A 20,019-nucleotide genomic window follows, 5' to 3' on the forward strand; every position below is an offset into this window, starting at 1 on the left:
GTAATGTTGGATACATACATTGATGCTAATTTATAATTGTCTCTTATTGACTTGTGAGAGTTTTTTTTTTAATTTAGTTAGTATGCCTTCCTGAAAATGTTCAGAGGGCTTCATTAAAAACAACTACAGCCAGGCGTGGTGGTACTTGCCTTTGATCCCAGCACTCGGGAGGCAGAGGTAGGAGGATCACCATGAGTTCAAGGCCAGCCTGAGACTACATAGTGAATTCCAGGTCATCCTGGGCTAGAGTGAGACCCTACCTCAAAAAAAAAAAAAAAAAAAAAAAAACTGAACTATAGGTTTGCCCGGTGTGGTGGCACACGCCTTTCATTCCAGCACTTGACAGGCAGAGGTAGGAGGATCGCTGTGAGTTTGAGGCCAGCCTGAGACTACATAGTGAACTACAGGCCAGCCTGGGCTAGAGCAAGAACGTACCTTGAAAAAACAAAAAAAAAAGAAAAGAAAAGAAAAACCCACACACATGGCTACATGAAAAATGCATCACCTATTCTCTTGTCTCTTGCTGAAATAAGTGTCATTTTTTTTAAACACTGACACAAGATAGCACTTCAAAAATTATATACTAGGTCAAAGATAAGTATTGATTTTAATGAAAACATTTGTTTTCTAAGACACGGGAAGCTGCAAAAAATAAAAATAAAAAAGCTAAGATTAGGCATGAAACAATGTACCAGAAGTTCTTGACTGCTTTAAACCTTAGGTTATCTTTATTTTGAGGGAGAGCATTTGAAAGACTTGCTCTGAGCGCCTGTAGTGAAGGAATGAACCAGCACAGAAGGTTGTCTGTCACCCATATTAAAATTCTCCCAAATGGCAAATGACTTTAAGTGTACAATTGACTTAATTTGCTTCTTAGTCCTTGTGAGGAGATAGACTGCTATTGATTTTGGAAACTAGAAATATGAGTGAGGTGTTGTTAAATCATACTAATTTCCTTCTTTCTGTTCTTGTAGTGGCAACGGCACTCCCTGAGAAGGTAATTTATTCATTGTTTTCAAGTCTTCTCTCTCTCTCTCTTTTTTACCTTCAATTTATTTTTAAAGGATATATGTGGTTTTAAAGTTTTAAATGCACTAAGATGTATATTCAATATCATTTACTTGAAGGAAATACAGAATTCATTCATCAGAGAAATATTGTTTCAGCACCTACAAGCTCGCTGACATATTCTTCATGCTCGTAGGTCAAAACAACACTTTCTTCTCAGAGAACCAAAGTTCTGGGGAGAAGAAACTGATGGGAACCCCTAGGAACCAGGGACATAAGCAGAATTCAGTCAGTTGATGGACTTCCTGGACTACGTATTAGAAGACTCTGACATGTTTATGCAATTATGTATTCTTTTCTTAATTTTTAAATTTTTTATTTAGAGAGAGTGAGACAGAAAGAATTGGCACACCAGGGCCTCAGCCATTGAAATCAAACTCTAGAATGTTAGTGCCACCTAATGGGCATGTGCAACCTTGTGCTTGCCTCAACTTTGTGCATCTGGCTTACATGGGATCTGGAGAGTAGAACATGGATCCTCAGGCTTCACAGGCAAGCGTCTTAACCACTAAGCCATCTCTCCAGCCTTAAAATAATTTTTTAACTTTTTAAAAAAAAATTTTTGGTTTATTTTTATTTATTTATTTGAGAGCGACAGACAGAGAAAGAGGCAGAGAGAGAGAGAGAGAGAGAGAGAGAGAGAGAGAGAGAGAGAATAGGCACACCAGGGCCTCCAGCCACTGCAAACAAACTCCAGATGCATGCGCCTCCTTGTGCATCTGGCTAACCTGGGTCCTGGGGAATCGAGCCTCAAACCGTGGTCCTTAGGCTTCACAGGCAAGTGCTTAACCACTAAGCTATCTCTCCAGCTCAATTTTTTAACTTATTTATTAGAGACAGAGAGAGAAAAAATGGGTGCATCAGGGCCCCCAGCCATTGCAAACGAATTCCAGATGCATGTGGCTAACATGGGTTCTGGGGAATCTAACCTGGGTCCTTAGGCTTTAAAGGCAAGTGCCTTAACCTCTAAGCCATCTCTTTAGCCCTTTTTTTAAAAAATAATTTTTTTTATCTATTTGAGACAGAGAAAGAGCAATTATGTATTCTTAACCCAATTAAAATTTAACAGGAATGGTTGAATCAACTTAGATTAACTACCAACTGAGTGATATCTCTGGCTGCAAACTATCTACTTTAGAAGAACAAAAGTTGTGATCATGAAGCCAGGGGATAGGATAAAAGTAAAATGGAGGCCAGAAAAGTGAGCTTTCTGGAAGCTCACAGTAGTTAAAGCCACAGAGGGAAGATGCGGGGGCAACAGCGAAGCAAGTAGCTTGACGAGAGCTTGCGAGGAGGCGCCGTGAGCTCTCTGGCCCCACACTGCTGTGCGTGAAGCACAGGCCACTAACTAGACTAATGGGTCTGTTGGCACGCGCCCTGCGCAGCTGTAACAGCAAGCCGGGCGATGGTGATGGGTTGTTGCTTTCTTTACAGCCCGGGGACCAAGAGTGAGTAACCGTGTACGTTAGGAAGCTCCAAGTTTTCCTCTACAACAGCAGTTGCTGTTGCTCGAATAGCTTCTGCTGTCCCGAGAGCGGGTAGGATACACAGTGAGTGGAGGCCATAGTGATGGCCTGGGTTCCAGTGTTTTGACCTAGTGGCATTCTGTGTTAGGACCTTGCTACGGTAGCACACTGTCTACGTACTGCCGGCTGTGCAAGGGCACGGCTGTGCGGCAGAGCCCGGTGAATCCTAGGAAGATGGAGTCCTCGTTTAGGGCTAGTATAGTCCTTTTGAGGAACAAATAAAACTACCCTGGGCCAAGGCCATTGCCTTACAGGTCCGCCTTTGAGCCCCAGGGAAATACAGGAGACCATGTGTATGGGTTAGCACTGTTGGTAAAACAAAGCTTATTACCATGGTAACAGCATGATATTTGTTAAGTCACACAACTAGACAAGTTTCTACCAACAACACATGATGTTTTGTGCCCTTCTAAGGATATAGTAAAATAAAAATACTACTATGTGGGACACTAAAAATAATTCCTACTTTAAATTGTTATCGCTCTGTCTCCACCTCTCTCTCAAATACAACCTCCTAGGAGATCCCTTCATTGAATCAAGAGAAAACCAAGCTCGAGCCCGGGCAACCCCAGCTCTCTCCAGGCATTTCAACTATCCATTTGCACCCGCAGTTTCCAGGTAACCTGTGCTGATCTGTGCCGCTGGGGACGGTACGCTGAAAGAAAACACGCGATGGGAATGTTTCATCTTTGATTATATTAATAAGTCATTAGAATGCAGACTTGAATTAATTAATGAATTTGTGAGCAGAGACAGGGAAGGGGACAGAGAATGGGCACAGCTGGGCCTTCTGCCACTAAACAAACTTCAGATGCATGCACTGCTTTGTGCAGCTGGCTTTCCATGGGTACTGGGGATTCGAACTTGGGGCATCAGGCCCCCTAAATTGAATTCAAATGTTGGGACTCATTATTTCGTATATGGTTATTTTTAAAGATTATTTATTTATTTGAGAGAGAGAGAGAGAGAATGGTTGCATCAGGGCCTCTAGCTACTGCAAACAAATTCCAGATGCATGGACCACCTTGTACATATGGCTTATGTGGGTACTAGGGAATCTAACCAGGGTCTTTAGACCTCACAGGCAAGCGCCTTTACCACTAAGCCATCTCTTGAGCCCAGTGATGCACTTATTTTTTTTGAGGTAGGGTCTCACGCTAGTCCAGGCTGACCTGGAATTCACTCTGTATTCTCAGGGTGGCCTCGAACTCACTCACAGTGATCCTCCTACCTCTGCCTCCCAAGTGCTGGGATTAAATGTGTGTGCCACCATGCCTGGCCTCATTTTTTTTTCTGACTCTGACTTGCTCTCAGTTTCTTGTTAAATACTGAAACCAGAGCTGTGCGTTAATACCTGAGCTTTCAAGATCTAAAACAGTTCTCAAACAGAACTACTATGGTGTGTCATTGGACTCTTGGGCTTGCATTTTGCACTAGGGCATCAATATACATAGTAAGCCTTAATGTTCTTTCTGTCTATCTCCCAATTCCTGGGGCAGTTGTGATTGAAAAGACATCACCTCCTGTGCCTGTCGAGGTCGCTCCAGAAGCTTCTACGTCAAGTGCCAGCCAAGTAATTGCACCTACTCAAGTAACAGGTCAGTGTATTATTTGCCATGTATGGAGCCTATGAGAACATGGGTCTAAACTTCACTTAAAATGTAGTATCCAGCCAGATGTGGTGGCACATGCCTTTAATCCCAGCACATGGGAGGCAGAGGTAGGAGGATGCCTGCAAGTTCAAGGCCACCCTGAGAATACAGAGTGAATTCCAGACCAACCTGGGCCAGCGTGAGACCCTCCCTCAAAAAACAAAAACATAAAAGGAGAAAGTTTGGGGGGCTGGAAAGATGGCTTAGTGGTTAAGGCATTTGCCTGCAAAGCCAAAGGACTCAGGTTCAGTTCCCCAGGGCCCACATAAGCCAGATGCACAAGGTCATCATGCATCTGGGGTTCGTTTACAGTGGCTGTAGGCCCTGGTATGCCCATTCTCTCTCTATCTGCTTCTTCCTTTCTGTTTCTCAAATAAATGAATAAAATATAGATTTTTTATTTTAAATGTAGTATCAAGCTGGTGGCACACGCCTTTAATCCCTGTACATGGGAAACAGAGGTAATAGGATCCCTGTGAGTTCCCAGCCACCCTAAGACTACATAATGAATTCCAGGTCAGCCTGGACTAGAGTGACCCCTACCTTGAAAACCAAAATAAATAAATAAAGTACATGCATACATATATGATTTCAGAATAGAGAATAACAATTTTAGTCATGACTATTTTCAAAATCTCTATCATTTCATTATAGCATTCCAAAAATACTAAAAGCCAGTCATGGTGGTGCATGCCTTTAATCCCAGCACTCAGGGGGCCCAAGGTAGAAGGGTTTCTTTGGGTTCAAGGGCAGCCTGAGACTACATAGTGAATTCCAGGTCAGGCTAGGCTAGAGGGAAACTCTACCTTGTAAAACCAAAAACATAATTTTTTTTAACTAGATAAATGCAGTTGCATTATTTTAATGCAACCACATGAGGAATAGCCAGTGGAAGCTTCTAGGCCTTGACTGGATTACAAAGCTGACTAAGAAAACAAAATGGTCATGCTATATGAGGCTGTCAGAGGGCAGCGTAATTTGAGTGTGGCAGATGTTCACAGCTAACATCTGCTATCATGTTGTGAAGCGCATTTATTTCCTTCCAGGAAAGAAGTGATGCTAGTTGTTTGTTTTTGTTTCTGTTTTTGTTTTGTAGCAGTGTAGATACAGCCACTTCCTCTGGTAAAATAATATTTTGGAAAGAATTCCATCCCAAGGAAAAAAATTATATGCAGTCTCTAAACTGAAGGTGTTGCAATGTCAGATCTGTTCTATAAACATGATGCACATAGATTATTATTTCATACCAAATTTAACTTAAATCAAAACGTAAACATGGCGCTAGGAAGATAGGTCAGTGATTAAATGCACCTGCTGGGAAAGCAGGAGTTCATTTCCCCATCTACCCGCGTAAAGCCAGACTCAAAGGTGACCTACGTGCCCGGTGTTCTATTTCCAGTGGCAAGAGACTCTGGCATGTACATGTTACATGTACATGTCACACACACACACACACAAATAAATAAATAAATAATTTAAAAATAAAAGAAAAACATATAACCATTTCCATTAGTTTGGTGGGAGGCTCAAGCACACAGATTTAAGTAACAGCCTGCTCAGTTCTCTCAAGGAACTTGTATGGATTTTTTTTCCCACTAAAATATAGACGCAATAAATGCTGTTTCTCACTGTTAGTTTTCCGTAGTTGAAGGAAGGGGTAGAATAATTTAATGTTCTAAAATAAATGTGACCAGCTCCTCATTGCTCAGTGATGATATCTCTTTATGATGGTGAGATTGGAAGTAACTTTTAAAAAAAGAGAAAGAGAGAGAGCCAGGCATGGTGGCACACGCCTTTAATCCCAGCACTGGGAGGCAGAGGTAGGAGGATCACTGTGAGTTCAAGACCACCCTGAGACTCCATAGTGAATTCAGGTCAGCCTGGGCTAGAGGGAGACCCTACCTCGAAAAACCAAAAAAAAAAAAAAAAAGAGAGAGAGAGAGAGAGATAAACACACTTTGGCATGTGATTATTATAAAGTGACCTATATACCTATAAGAAATGTGGTTTTTTTCCAGTTTCAACAGTTGACTTGGTGGCTTGCAACATTGTTAGCTTACTGTTGCCAAAGAAATTGTACATCTCAGCATATAAATTCTTGACTTAGCATAGTGTCTTAATAGCTGAAGGGTAGGTTGGGAAATCAAGCCTTGATTTCTCTGGCAGATATTCGCAAAGTGGAAACATCTGTACCAGTTGTTGTAGGCACTTTATGCTCATTGTGGGGCCATTAGGAAGCCAGTGCACGGGTGAAAATTTGATGCTTTGCTCCCACTCTTCCTGAACTTTCTCCATAGCCCTTGTGGATTGCCAGAAATGACTGTCTTCCGTGACTGCCATGTAGAAACCTCTGTACTCATTAGGACCCAAACATTTGTGAAACAATTTGCTCAACTGATTTTTCCAGAACTCAGAACTGATCCCTTCAAAAGTGAGGGTTCCTAAAGCATATTCCTGGAGTCATTACAGTCTCAAAGAGCTATGCCAGTGGAAAATGAACTCTTCTATAACAGTGTGAACTTATCACGCTTGTTCTTTCTAATTCCATTTTTTGAGCATTGATTCAGTTATTTATTTGAATAATTCCAGGATGAAGGAATAACCTAAAGGTCAATGCATTGATTTTTCATAACTTGCCAAAAGTTTTCTTTTTCATTTAATTTTCTAAAATAAGGATATCAAGCTACCCACCATGAGCCTTGTTGGTGGGCTTAGTAGAGCGTTTGGTTTTCCATTGGCTTTTGATAATGGCTCTTTTTCTAAATTCTGAGTGGATTCTGGCAAAAGAAATAGAATAAGGCCTTTGGCCTGGTGAAGGTGTTTCAGGGCACTTATGCTACAAAAGGGTGAGACTGTCCTGGGGCCCAAGAGGGGCAGCTACAGGAATTTTGCAGGGTACAGGAAAAAGTCCAGTGGGGACCTCTCTTCATCTCTCTGCTAAACAAGCTGAGGAAAGATACTTTCTTTCCTAGCCTGTCCCTGAGTCCAGTCCAGTGCTGCCCGTGTGAGGCCTGGACTCTGGGGTGACACGGTCAGATTCTAGAGCTCACAGTCACGGTTTGCTTTAAAATAAGCAAGCTGGGCATGGCGGTGCTCTCCTTTAATCCCAGCACTCGGGAGGCAGAGGTAGGTGGATCACTATGAGTTCGAGGCCACCCTGAGACTCCATAGTGAATCCCAGGTCATCTTGGGCTAGAGTGAGACCCTACCTCAAAAAAATTTTTAAAAATTTAAAAAACAACGCATGTTTCTCCATGAACGACCTGTTCTATGGGAATATGTTCATGTGCCTATGTGTAAGTGGTCTTAGGAAGATGGAAAGCATACTGTCTTTACCCTAAAACGCAGAAATAAAATTCAAAAATACCAGAAATTGTATCACATTTGAGATAATCCTCTGGATTCACCTGTATATGTGTGCTTATGCGCACACATCTGCACGCACATGAACTTGAGTATGGAAAACCTAAGAGGAAAAGAGAGAAAGCTGAGGCAAAGATGTTTTAAGTTTTAAAACGCACGCGCGCGTACACACACACACACACACACACACACACACACACACACAGACACGAGAGCTCAAACCTTGGGCCTTACTAGGCAAGCCCTTTACAATGAGCTCCAATCCCAGCACTTGGCTTTTTAAGATAGGATGTAACATGCAAACCAGACCTTCCTGCTTCCAGCCCCCAAGCGCAGGGGTTCTGGGCGTGCCTCACTCCCACCAGCTAATTGGTTTTTTTACCTTAATTAAGACAATCCCTCATGATGACTGACTTTCAGGTGACCGGTTAATAAAAAGGAGACAGACTATTATGAAGATGAGAGGGTCTCTCTGTAACAGGAGTATGGACTCCCACTGGGCTAGTGAATGAAAGGGATCCCTGAGGATGTAATGTGGAAGGTTCCAGTGTCGAGGCACTGTAAAAATGGAGCAGCCATGAAAAAAATCAGGTGTGTTTTAGGAAAGTCCCTTGCTTTGTAGCGGCATCTCCTGGTACCTTCTAGTAGTATCGGCATCTAATTTCCATGCTATGACTAATGCCCCACCAGCATTAATTGTTTGTCTTTATTTGTTTGTTTGTTTACGAGAGAGAGACAGAAAGAGAAGGGGAAAAGTGTGACTGTGAGAACAGCGTTTCCTGCCACTGTAAATGAACCACTTTGTGTATCTGGCTTTATGTGCGTACTGGGGAATCAAACCTGGACCATCAGGCTCTGCAAGCAAATGCTTTTAACTGCTCAGCCATCTTTGAAGCCTCAGGATTAACTGGTTTTTTCCTGGGGGGAGGTGGGGTTGAGTTAAGGTTTCACTCTTGCCCAGGCTGACCTGAAATTCACTATGTAGTCTCAGGCTGGCCTTGAACTCATGGTGATCTTCCTACCTGGGCCTCTGTGCAGGAATTACAGGCGTGTGCCAGTGTACCCAGCCTAGGATTAACATTTTTGTGTTATATCTGTATATGCATCAGAATTCATTGTTTGGGGCTGGAGTCATGCTTAGCAGTTAAGGTGCTTGCCTGCGAAACCTACGTACCCAGTTTGGATTCTCCACGTTCCACGTAAGCCAGATGCATATGGTGGCGTATGCATCTCGAGTTTGTTTGCAGTGGCTGGAGGCCCTGGCATGCCCATTCTCTCCCTCCACCCTGTCTCAATAAATAAATAAATATAAATCAGAAAAAAATTTAATTCATTGTTTTACATTATTGCTGCTAGTCACATGAGGCTAAGCACTGACATTAATTGTTTATTTGTTTAACCTTTTGAATTATTTTTTTCTAGAATTTGGTCAGATACTGGCTGAAAACAAGTATATTTTCCTGATAGCGTAAAAGACTCATGAGAGGTGTCTATCATTTGCAAGTGCATAATTAGTCAAAGTTCCAGAAAGTGGTTTTGGAGAGTAACCTCGAGCTGGGCTTGGGTTGCTTCCGTCTCAGATGGTCACGCAGCGCCATTTGTCACCTCTTCACGTAGAAGGCAGAGCGAGTTCTGGTGGTGAACCAGCCCCTGTCTTCTCTGTGAACGCCCGGAGCCCTCAGACAAGGCTCTTGCTCTCAGCTGGTCATGCTCAGGGGTGCCACTCCGCTTGTCCTTGGGGGCTCCTTGGTCTTGTCCTTGCCAACAGCTTTTTAGCCTTGTTCACTGTCTAATGGAAATGAAATAACAGCTCAAGGTATTACTGCTGTAAATCTGCTATTCCTTGGTATATATTCTTTAAAAAAAAAAAAATTTTTTTTTTGTCTTTTTGGTTTTTTTGTTTTTCAAGGTACAGTCTCACTCTAGCTCAGGCTGACCTGGAATTTACTATGTAGTCTCAGGATGGCCTTGAACTCATGGCATTTCTACCTCTGCTCTGCCTCCCAAGTGCTGGGATTAAAGGCATGCGTCACCATGCCCGGCTTAAAAAATATTTTTATTTATTTACTTGCAAGCAGAGAGAGAGACAGACAGAAAGAGAATGGCGCACCAGGGCCTCTATCCACTGCAAACAAACTGCAGACACATGTGCCGCTTTGTGCATCTGGCTTGATGTAGATACTGGGGAATCGAACATGGGTTGTCAGATTGTGTAGGCAAGTGCCTTAACCGCTAAGCCATCTGTCCAATCCCCTTGTTATATATTCTTTTTTTGTTTGTTTTGTTTTTTGAGGTAGGGTCTCGCTCTGGCCCAGGCTGACCTGGAATTAACTATGTAGTCTCAGACTGGCCTCAAACTTATGGTGATCCTCCTACCTCTGCCTCCCAAGTGTGCTGGGATTAAAGGTGTGCGCCACCATGCCCGGCCTTATAATATATTCTTAAATGACTTTGATAGGAACAGTAGTACCAGCAATAATAGTGACTTTTATTGAGCACACATGACATGATATTTCTCTTTTTAGTCTTATACTCTGGAGTTGGAACTCAGTATCTCCATTGTACATTGGAGAAAAGTGAGATTCAGAATGGCTTAGAACTTGTCCCATGCTAAGAGAGAAAAGGACAGCAGAATTTGTATTCACTTCTAGCCATCAAAGCCATTGGCTATACTTCCCACACTGTCTTGCATAGAAAAAGGTCTTTGGGAATAGATGTCAGGAGGTGGGGGCCGTTTCTGAGGGAGACATCCTTTGAGTACTTGAGCTCATTTTGATGCCCTCCTGGAATCTCTCCTCCCCCGTGGTCGGTGGGCGTATGTGTGCATGCGCATGTGTGCGTGTGCCTGGCTGGACTGGGGACTTGAGCACTGTTCACTGCGCAGGTTCCACAGAGGTGTCACGAGCCACAATAAACATCAGGAAGAGAGGAAGGGAGGAAGGCATGGGATCACAAGGAAAGTGACTCCATTTTGCCAGTTGAATAAAATGTACTCACATTAAAATTTGCCAATTAAGAGTAAGATAGCCAGGGGTCGTGGTAGACACTTATAATCCCAGCTCTCAGGAGGCAGAGGTAGGAGGATCTCTGTGAGTTCAAGGCCAGCCTGGAGCTACAGAGTGAGTTCCCAATCTGCCTGGGCTAGAATGAGATCTTACCTCAACAAAACCAAGCCCTTCCTCAAAAACTACTAAGATAAAGCTACAAATTTTTGTTTATAAGGATGAGGAATTTTTCTTACAGATGAAGATGAAATTTTGGAGTTTAGGTATTTTTGTTGGAACTCAAAAGTTTGGCTTGCTATTGAGTCGGAAGTTGCCATGCACACCTCATCAGGAAACATCGCTTCATGACTGAGATCCCCTCCTGGGAGACGAGAGGGAATGACAGGGAGGACGTGTTAGAAGTTCTGTTGAGGTCTGGTTTCTTACACCTGTTAACAGGCCAACTTCTGAGTTTCTACTTCAATTCTTCTTAGGGTTGGAGTCATTAGGGACCATTGATAACCTTCAGTGGAACTAACTCATCAGTCATAAAGTGAGGATGTGTATTTTTAGTTAACCTCGGAGATTACCTTTGTTTTCTAAGGGTATACCTGGCAATAATGTGCTGAGCTTGTTAGGAAACACAATGCCATGGTATGAAGCTAACAAAGGTCTTTATTTGTGGAGTTTTGACATTATTTTATTTACTTTTAAAGAGATCAACGAATGCACTGTGAACCCCGACATCTGTGGGGCAGGACACTGCATTAACCTGCCGGTGAGGTACACCTGCGTATGCTATGACGGCCACAGATTCAGTGAGCAGCAGAGGAAGTGCGTTGGTAAGAGACACTGTTGATTGGCCAGACTGTTAAATATAAACCATTTCCGCGCTTATAACATTTTTTTTCCCTTAACCCAATTTGACCATCTTGGGAAAAGGCTAAATACTAAAGAAGCTCAAAAGAAGTTTGCCAAACTCCTTACTTGACCAGTGTAAATGCCTTGCTAAATGTGGGACATTTGCATACATGTGGAATAACTTACAAAAGCTTTGTAGATAAAGTAAACAAAGCATAAACTCCAGCAAATAACTACCTGCAATCAAAGGTGCTCAGAGATAAGCAAAAGCAAATGGATGCTAATATACACTGCAGTAAAGAATTCATGTAAGCCCATAAAATAGATTTCAGAGATTTCTAAATTCAAAATCTCAGTAGGAAATTATTAGCGAGTTCCTAAGTATGTTTCCTTGAGGGGGTGGAGCAAAGGGTCTCAGAAAGAGGTGTAGTTAGAAGGTGTTAACTCTAAATTTAATTTCTCGTTTAAAAAAAATCAAATCAAATCAAATAATAACCTGGCGTGGTATTGCACACCTTTAATTCCAGCACTCAGGAGGTAGAAGTAGGAGGATCATCAGGAGTTCGAGGCCACCCTGAGACGACATAGTGAATTCCAGGTCAGCCTGGACTAGAGTGAGACCTTACCTCAAAAAACCAAAAAAATAAATGAAATTTGCTAAGCTTTAAGACGCTGGGCATACAAAAGCAGCAAGGGCTCACATTCACCTCAGTATGTGAATTTTGGCATGTATGCATCTATGTATGTGAGTAAAAGAGACACACCCACAGATGTCCATGTCCTGTGAAGCCATTGTATGTATTCACCTTTAGAGCCTAAACTATTGAGTAAGTAAAAACAGCAATAGAGATAATGGTGACCTGACGCAGCTGCACCCAAGCGCGCTGAGGAAGAGCCCCTGGCTGCCCTGCTGCAGCGAGCCCCGTGCTTTCGTGACCTCCTCTGCTGAGCAGACAGCTGTCCTGTTGAAACCCTGGTGTTGTGGTTTTGGAGGTCCGGCCTTGAAGCAACCCGTGATAAGCAGTTTCCCCTAGCCTAGTACCACTCCTTCAAGAATCTGAGAAGAAAGGCCATGTCTCCCCTTACTGTTGGGAGGTCTCTGGCACCCAGGGCGAAGCGCACTGGTACTGCACAGAGCAGAGACTGAATTCGCTCTAAGCTGCCGTCCTCTGTCCCGTGTGCTCTGTTAACAGACATTGACGAATGTGCTGAGGGGCCTCACCTCTGCTCCCAGGGGCGCTGTGAAAACACCAAGGGAAGTTTCCTGTGTATCTGCCCAGCAGGATTTATGGCCAGCGAGGAGGGCACTAACTGCATAGGTAATGAATCTTCGTAGCTGGGGGGCTTCATTTCCCAGGACCCCATTGGTTCCATGCTTACACAGATAACCCAGAAGTGGTTTGGTGGTGTTGTTGTTTGTTAAACACCTGTTATGACATAGCAGTCTGTTTGGTACTGAGAACTACAACATGCATTTTTCCATTCCAACACTTTTTCATTCCAGCACTTTTTTTTTTTTGTATGTTTGTTTGTTTTGTTTTTCGAGGTAGGGTCCTCACTCTAGCCCAGGCTGACCTGGAACTCACTATGTAGTCTCAGGGTGGCCTTGAACTCACGGCGATCCTCCTACCTCTGCCTCCCAAATGCTGGAATGAAGGGCATGCACCACCATGCCCGGTCCCTTCCAACACTTTTGAAAGAGGAATGTCAAAGATGTTCAAAGACAAGACACATTCATGCTGCTTTTGGACCCTCCTCCCATGAATCAAAATGATGTGATTTGGGAACAAGTTGAGCGCACCAGAGATGATAGTAGAACATCGGTTGCTTTATTACCACATGGAGTGGAGCGGACGGGAGTGTAGGTGGATCTTGGCAAAGCCTGATGGCATTTTCCGCTTCACCCAGACGTGGATGAGTGCCTGCGGCCCGACGTGTGTGGGGAGGGGCGCTGCATCAACACCGCGGGGGCCTTCCGGTGCGAGTACTGCGGCCGCGGGCACAGGATGAACCGGCGAGGCCGTTGCGAGGGTGAGTGTGCCGGTATGGGCGGGAGAAGATGCCGCGACGTGCTGGCCTGGGTCTACACGGGGTCTTGCCGTCCTCGGCCACCGTGGCTCTGCTCGCGGTCTCTCGGCCGCACTTCCAGGCCCTGTCTCCTCTCCCGTCTCCATGCCCTCGTCACATTCCCTCTCTCGCACCTGCCTGCCCTGGCATGCGCAGCGAGATCACTTCCGGACAATTAGCTGGTTATCTTAGATAAGCCCCGACTTAGTAAAGATGTTCGGCTCATTCATCTGGTCACCTGGAGGAGGTATAACCAGCACCGATTGTTCCTCTTCTACCCTTTCACCATACTGCATGTATTTGTGTTTATTTATGTGTTAATTTGCAAGCAGAGTGAGAAGAAAGAGAAAAGGAGGAGAGGGAATATGGGCCTCTAGCAGCTGCAAGCAAACTCCATATTCATGTGCCACCTTGGGCATTGGCTTTCCGTGGGTCCTAGGGAACTGACCCAGGTAGTTAGGTTTTGCAGGCAAGTGCCTTCACCACTGAGCCATCTTTCCAGTCCCCGTTTCCCTGCCTTAGCTGCCCTTTACATGTGTTCTGGGACTTTCTTTCAGACTCTCCGTTGGACTAACTCAGAGTTGATCCCAAGAGCGTAGATGCATTTTCTTCATCACACAGCCGTGCGGTTGTGCTCATTAGGAGGTGGTTTGGAAAATATGTGTCATGTGGCCAGGGTCATATTTCAGTTGATATTTCTGCTCACATAGGTGTACATGTCATATGAACGCCTTTTGAAACCACCAGAGTACACTTTGGAATTACCTTTCCTAAAGAAATATTGCAAGGCTGGAGAGATGGCTTAGAGATTCAGGTGCTTGCCTGCAAAGCCAAAGGACCCAGGTTCAATTCCCCAAGACCCGCACAAGTCAGATGCACAAGGGGTGCATGCGTCTGGAGTTTGTCCGCAGTGGCTAGAGGCCCTGGTGCTTATTCTCTCACTCTCTCTCTCTTTCTCTCATTCTCTCTCTCTCTCTCTCTCTCTCTCTCTCTCTCTCTCTCCCTGCCTATTTCTCTTTCTCAAATAAATAAATATAAAATTTTTTTTTAAAAAAGAAAACTTGTAGCTTCTGCTGCAGTCCTGGCGTGGACACACGAGGACCAAGACACAGGGGTATCTAGCTAGTGTTTGAGCATTTTGCCTTAGATGTGGTGCTGGGTTCCTGCACCCTCTGCCTGGCTGCCTGAAGATCTGCCTCTGGTCCCCTGTGCTCAGACTCCCAGAGCTGTGGAGAGCCAGTTTGCTGTTAACTGTCCCTTGGCTCTTGGTTCTTCTCATACTCCAGTGACCCAGGCCTGGAATGAGAGCTAATTAGACAGTTTTTGGCAGCCCCACACCTGCCTGTCCTGCTGGCCTCTTGCCTTGGCCTCTTGGGTTCTAATCTAGAGACAAGTGGGAGTGTTTTATGTGACTTGATGTCTGATCAGTTTGGATCAGAGCAGAGCCATGAACCTTCTCGCTATGGCCCAGGGGCTATTGGAAAATGCACAAATATCCACACTGCCGTCTAGGGAACTTTCCCACCGCTGTAGAAAGGCAGTGTGAGCACAGGATGAACTAGGATTGGAACCACCCAGCAGGCAGTGTGAGCACAGGATGAGCTAGGACTGGAACCACCCAGCAGCCCTCTCTAGTGACTGAACCAGATCCGATCTACACAAAGTACAAAGTACGACAAAAAAGAGTGGACAAGCACATTTCAAATTTGTAATTAAATCAATAGCTGTTAGGATATTCAGGAACAACGTAGGGCACTTAACAGAAATGCTGAAAGGATTTCCTGAGCATATGACTTGTCATTATGTGCTCTTGACAAGAAGGGACCTAATGGTGGGGCTGTCCTCTTCACTTCTCCAGGACCTCTGGCTCCCTGCAGATTCACTCCATTGTCCCTAAGGTTTTTCAAACAGTCCTGGTCTCCAAGAAGCAGATGCTAGTTTGTAGACATTATATCATTCCTCCTCACTGGATTGTGCTGACGTATTATAAGGCAGGTAGCCCCTAGTTTATGGATGGTGGGCGGGGCAGGTCAGAGGTAAGAACTGCAGAAAATTCAAGGAGGTTTTCTTGGGCTGCACAGCATTGGACCTGTTGGCTGCATCAGCCCGTCTCCTGAATATTCTCTGATTTAGCCATTGTCTTCCTATTTAAAAAAAGAAACTTTCCCATGCACAGGAGAATGCAATGCTCTTTGGAAAATGAAACTGGCCAACGTCATCGTTTTTTGTAGAACAAGCAGTCCCATAACATTTGAAGCGGGGGAGAAAAGGGAACCACTGTGTCATTGTTTCTTGGCCAGATTTTTTTTTTCAATGATAAAAAAGAAAAGCTACAATAATGACCTGATACTTACCTTATTAATATCATCTTCCTCTTTTTCACTTTAACAATCTTTTCACAAAGGCCTTGTGGTATGTAATGGGGGATAAGTTTTAAGAACATACCAGCATGAAAACATCAAATAGCAATGGTAATTGATTTAGTGAAATGTTTATTTTTCACTTTTACGTTTCAATATGTGACCTGGAAAGTGAGTTTACATGTTAATTATGTTTAGAGACCCTCTAGACCATACTGTTGGAACTGGGACACGTAAATATTTAAAATCTACCTCTGGGAGTAAATGCTACCAAAGTCTGCTCACTCCCTCCTACACCTTCCTTTTCCCCCATTGCATTGCTTTGCCATTCTTTAAGAAATATACCCATGCTGAAGAGTTGGCACAGTGGCTAAAGGCACTTGCTTACAAAGCCTGACACATTGGGTTCAGTTTCCTAATATCCCTGTAAACCCAGGTGCACAAAGAGGAATGCATCTGGAATTCGTTTGCAGTGGCAGGAGGCCCTGGGATGCCCATATCCATTCTATCTGCCCTTTTCTTTCTTCCTTTCTTTCTTCCTTTCTCTCTTTCTTTCTTTCACTCTCTCTCTCTCTTTCTTTCTTCCTGCCTTCCTTCCTTTCTTTCTCTCTCTCTCTCTCAGATAATGAATATGATATTTAAAATTTTTAAATAAATAAAATAAAATATGCCTAAAGATGTCATTGTTGTTCTCACACATCCCCAAGCCCCAATCATATTTAAGGTCATTTTTTCTCCCCAAGAATGATGATTCATAACTTCATTGAGCAGTGAGTAGTAAAAGTGTAATGTGCCTCTACCAGAAAATATTATGCATAGCCACATCAGAATGTTTTCTGGAAAATCCTAGAGGTAAGTGAGGACTTCACGCTCTCCTCATGCTCTTTTTCCCCTTCCAAGGAATTCCTGTCATGTGAAAGGCTTTAAGTGATTCAAAACCAGGATGTCCTCCAGTCCATAAAAACACAGTAAGGATTTCCCCAGAGCACCCAAGTCTGCAGAGAGAACCTCTAGCCAGGTGGCTCTATGGCTTCCTCACACCCACCCCCATTCCTTATATTCCTTTCTGCCAAGCTGCGTTGTGACTGTAGAGATTTGACAATGCACAATGTGGCCTTGGGGGACCCACCATCTACAGGGTAGTGAGGAGTGGTCCTGCCACTTTAATCCGAGCCAAATTCTTCGGTGCAGTGTGTGTGGGTATTTTAATCCAGGCGTACCTAACCACACACTTTTGTCATAGGCTTGCCTAGAGACACACCGGGTTGCCCAGGCACCGTCTTAGTCACTGAAATGTGCAATGATGCTCTTTCGTACTTTCATCATAAGAGTAAGATGTTGCTCGGTAAAATGTTCATGGCTTAGCTCTTTGGTTTTTTCAGATATCGACGAATGTCTGACACCAAGCACTTGCCCCGAGGAGCAGTGTGTGAACTCCCCTGGCTCATACCAGTGCGTGCCCTGCACAGAAGGCTTCCGGGGCTGGAACGGCCAGTGCGTGGGTGAGTGCTGCTGCGTCCCACCAAGGTTCTTGTCTCATCTACATGTGCTGCTTACATACGTGTGCGCACACGCACACCCATGATAAAATGCAGTACGTTCACATCATTCCATGAAAAGTTCCAAGTACTTTTTTTGTTTTGTTTTTTTCAAGGTAGGGTCTCACTCTAGCCCAGGCTGACCTGGAATTCACTGTGTAACCTCAGCGAGGCCTCGAACTCTCAGTGATCCTCCTGCCTCTGCCCCTACAGTGCTGGAATTAAAGGCATGCGCCATCATGCCCGGTCCAAGGGTGTTTTTTATTAAATACTTTTATTTATTTCTTTACAAGCAGAGAGAAATAGAAGAGAAACAAAGAGGATGGGCATGTCAGAGTCTCTAGCCACTGCAAATGGACTCCAGATGCATGCACCACCCTGTACATCTGGCTTTACATGGGTCCTGGGGAATCAAACTCAGGTTGTTGGGTTTTACAGGCAAGCGCCTTAACCACTGAGCCATCTCTCCAGCCCCAGGTACCTTTGCACCAAGGAAATACTGAGTTGTCCTGAGGAACATGAAATTATAGAAGGAGCAAATCATTCTGATTAAAACAAATTATTATCCCTCATATTTGTAAATAACCCAAACCAAATACAACAGTAAGTGCTACAGGGAAGAGAGAGATGGAGAGCAAAGGACCCAAGAGAAGGGTGCACCTGAAGTCCAGGCTGCGCAGGAGGCCAAAGCAGGACCACGGGCTCCCGGGCAGCCTGGGGAGCATGGCGGGAGCTTGGCTCTATGGTGCAAAGGGCTGAGCAGCTGCGCCGGTAGGTCCTTTATCTCGCATTTGGGAAGGGCTAGGTTCAGTCCCCAGTAATAAAAAGAAAGAAAAGGAGGCTGTAGAAGACAGCTTAGCGGTTAAGGCATTTCCCTGCAAAGCCAAAGACCCCAGTTCTATTCCCCAGGACCTCTGTAAGCCAGATGCATTAGAAGGCACACGTATCTGGAGTTTGGTTGCAGTGGCTGGAGGCCCTGGTGTGCCCATTCTCTCTCTCTCTCTCTCTCTCTCTCTCTCTTTCTCTCTCTCTCTCTCTCTCTCATAAATAAATAAATAAATAAATAAATAAATAAATAAATAAAATATATTTTTAAAGAGGAGAAGATGAAAATAGAAGTTAGAGAAAGTACATAAGAAGAAAGAAGCATGGCCCACCAATAAGCACACCCACATGCTTGGAGCAAAGTGGAGGCGCCGTTCTCTAGACACCAAGAAAGATACAGTCATCTATTTGCTGTCACGCTTCCTCCTCCGTGTCTGTTTCTTTGTCTGAAAAAAAAAAAAAACTGAGCTTCTTTTTTCCACTTTATGCCATAACTCTGAATATATGAGTTTCAATGTTTCACTCATTCTCTTTCCCTTTACCCTAATTGCTTAAAAAGTTATATATTTACCCAGAGTTGTATTACACATCGGAATACATTAAGGAGCAAAAGGGAAGATATCACACTTCCTTATGGGCCTTACATGTCTCACAACAGGTGGAAAAGTAAGGTGTCGCTTGTACAACATCTCACAAGTAAGATGTTAACAGAACAAGTGTCAGGAAGGAGGTCTGTGGTTTTCTGAGAGTATGTAACACAATGACAATTGCCCTTACAACATTCTTTGTATCTGTTTCTGCTTTGATTTATTAGTGTGCATGTGTGTGTTTGTGGTGCGTGCCTGGGCAATGCATACATGACGTGTGTATGCAGGTCAGAGGACAACCTCGAGGTGTTTCTCCTCTTTCCACCTTTTGGTTTGGGGTCTTTCTTGCTGCCGCTGCTGCTTGTGAACTTCTGGGTTCGCCTGGCTCCACCTCCCATTGCCATAGGTGCTTTGGGGTTACAGAGGTGTGTCTAGCTGAGTGGGTGCTGAGGAGGATCAAACTTCAGTTGGTGGGCTTACTAGCAAGTGCCTTTCGCCGCTTAAAACATTCCTGAGTAGAGATTGAAGTGGGAAAGGGAGACTGGTTCTGGCTGAGGAGACAGCATATGCCAAGAGGCTTATGGAGAAATGAAGCAAGTCATGTTGCAGGCGGCTGGTGTCGCTGAGGGCAGAGAAGAGGGAAGAAACTATTCAAAAATGAGAGCAGAGCCAGGCATGGTGGCGCACGCCTTTAATCCCAACACTAAGGAGAGAGGTAGGAGGATCGCCATGAGTTCAAGGCCAGCCTGAGACTACATGGTGAACTCCAGGCCAGCTTGGGCTATTGTGAGACCCTACCTTGAAAAAAAGAGAGCAAAGATCATGCAAGGCCCTTTCCATACAGCACAAATACTGGTTTTATTCTTTTTTTATGTTGGCATCCTTTTTTAAAATTATTATTTTTAATTTTTTTTCACAATTTTTATTAACATTTTCCATGATTATAAAAAATATCCCATGGTAATACCCTCCCTCTCTTCCGCACCCCCCCCCCCGCACTTTCCACTTTGAAATTCCATTCTCCATCATATTACCTGCCCATCTCAATCATTGTACTTACATATATGCAATATCAACCTATTAAGTACCCTCCTCCCTTCCTTTCTCTTCTGGTTTTATTCTTATAACTCTGGGAAGGCATCTCAGTGTCATCGAGGGAAGGAGACCTCCAGTGGCTAAGCGTGAGCC

At 44.1% G+C, this 20,019-nt stretch overlaps 1 protein-coding gene across 8 annotated transcripts in view; it reads left to right on the forward strand.

Moving 5' to 3' along the window:
• Ltbp1 (latent transforming growth factor beta binding protein 1) overlaps positions 1-20,019 on the forward strand; it is a 423,409-nt gene that overhangs the window by 292,461 nt on the left and 110,929 nt on the right. For 7 of the 8 annotated variants that reach the window (XM_045150784.1, XM_045150787.1, XM_045150789.1 and 4 more), the window contains 7 exons: positions 975-997; positions 3,113-3,212; positions 4,094-4,192; positions 11,310-11,435; positions 12,648-12,773; positions 13,363-13,485; positions 17,264-17,383. In XM_045150784.1, the coding sequence (XP_045006719.1) occupies positions 975-997; positions 3,113-3,212; positions 4,094-4,192; positions 11,310-11,435; positions 12,648-12,773; positions 13,363-13,485; positions 17,264-17,383 (717 nt within the window). The remainder of the gene's footprint in view (positions 1-974; positions 998-3,112; positions 3,213-4,093; positions 4,193-11,309; positions 11,436-12,647; positions 12,774-13,362; positions 13,486-17,263; positions 17,384-20,019) is intronic. The other variant, XM_045150786.1, reaches the window with a different exon arrangement.

The sequence above is a fragment of the Jaculus jaculus genome, chromosome 5, assembly GCF_020740685.1.
Source record: "Jaculus jaculus isolate mJacJac1 chromosome 5, mJacJac1.mat.Y.cur, whole genome shotgun sequence".
NCBI classification, from domain to species: Eukaryota; Metazoa; Chordata; class Mammalia; order Rodentia; family Dipodidae; genus Jaculus; species Jaculus jaculus.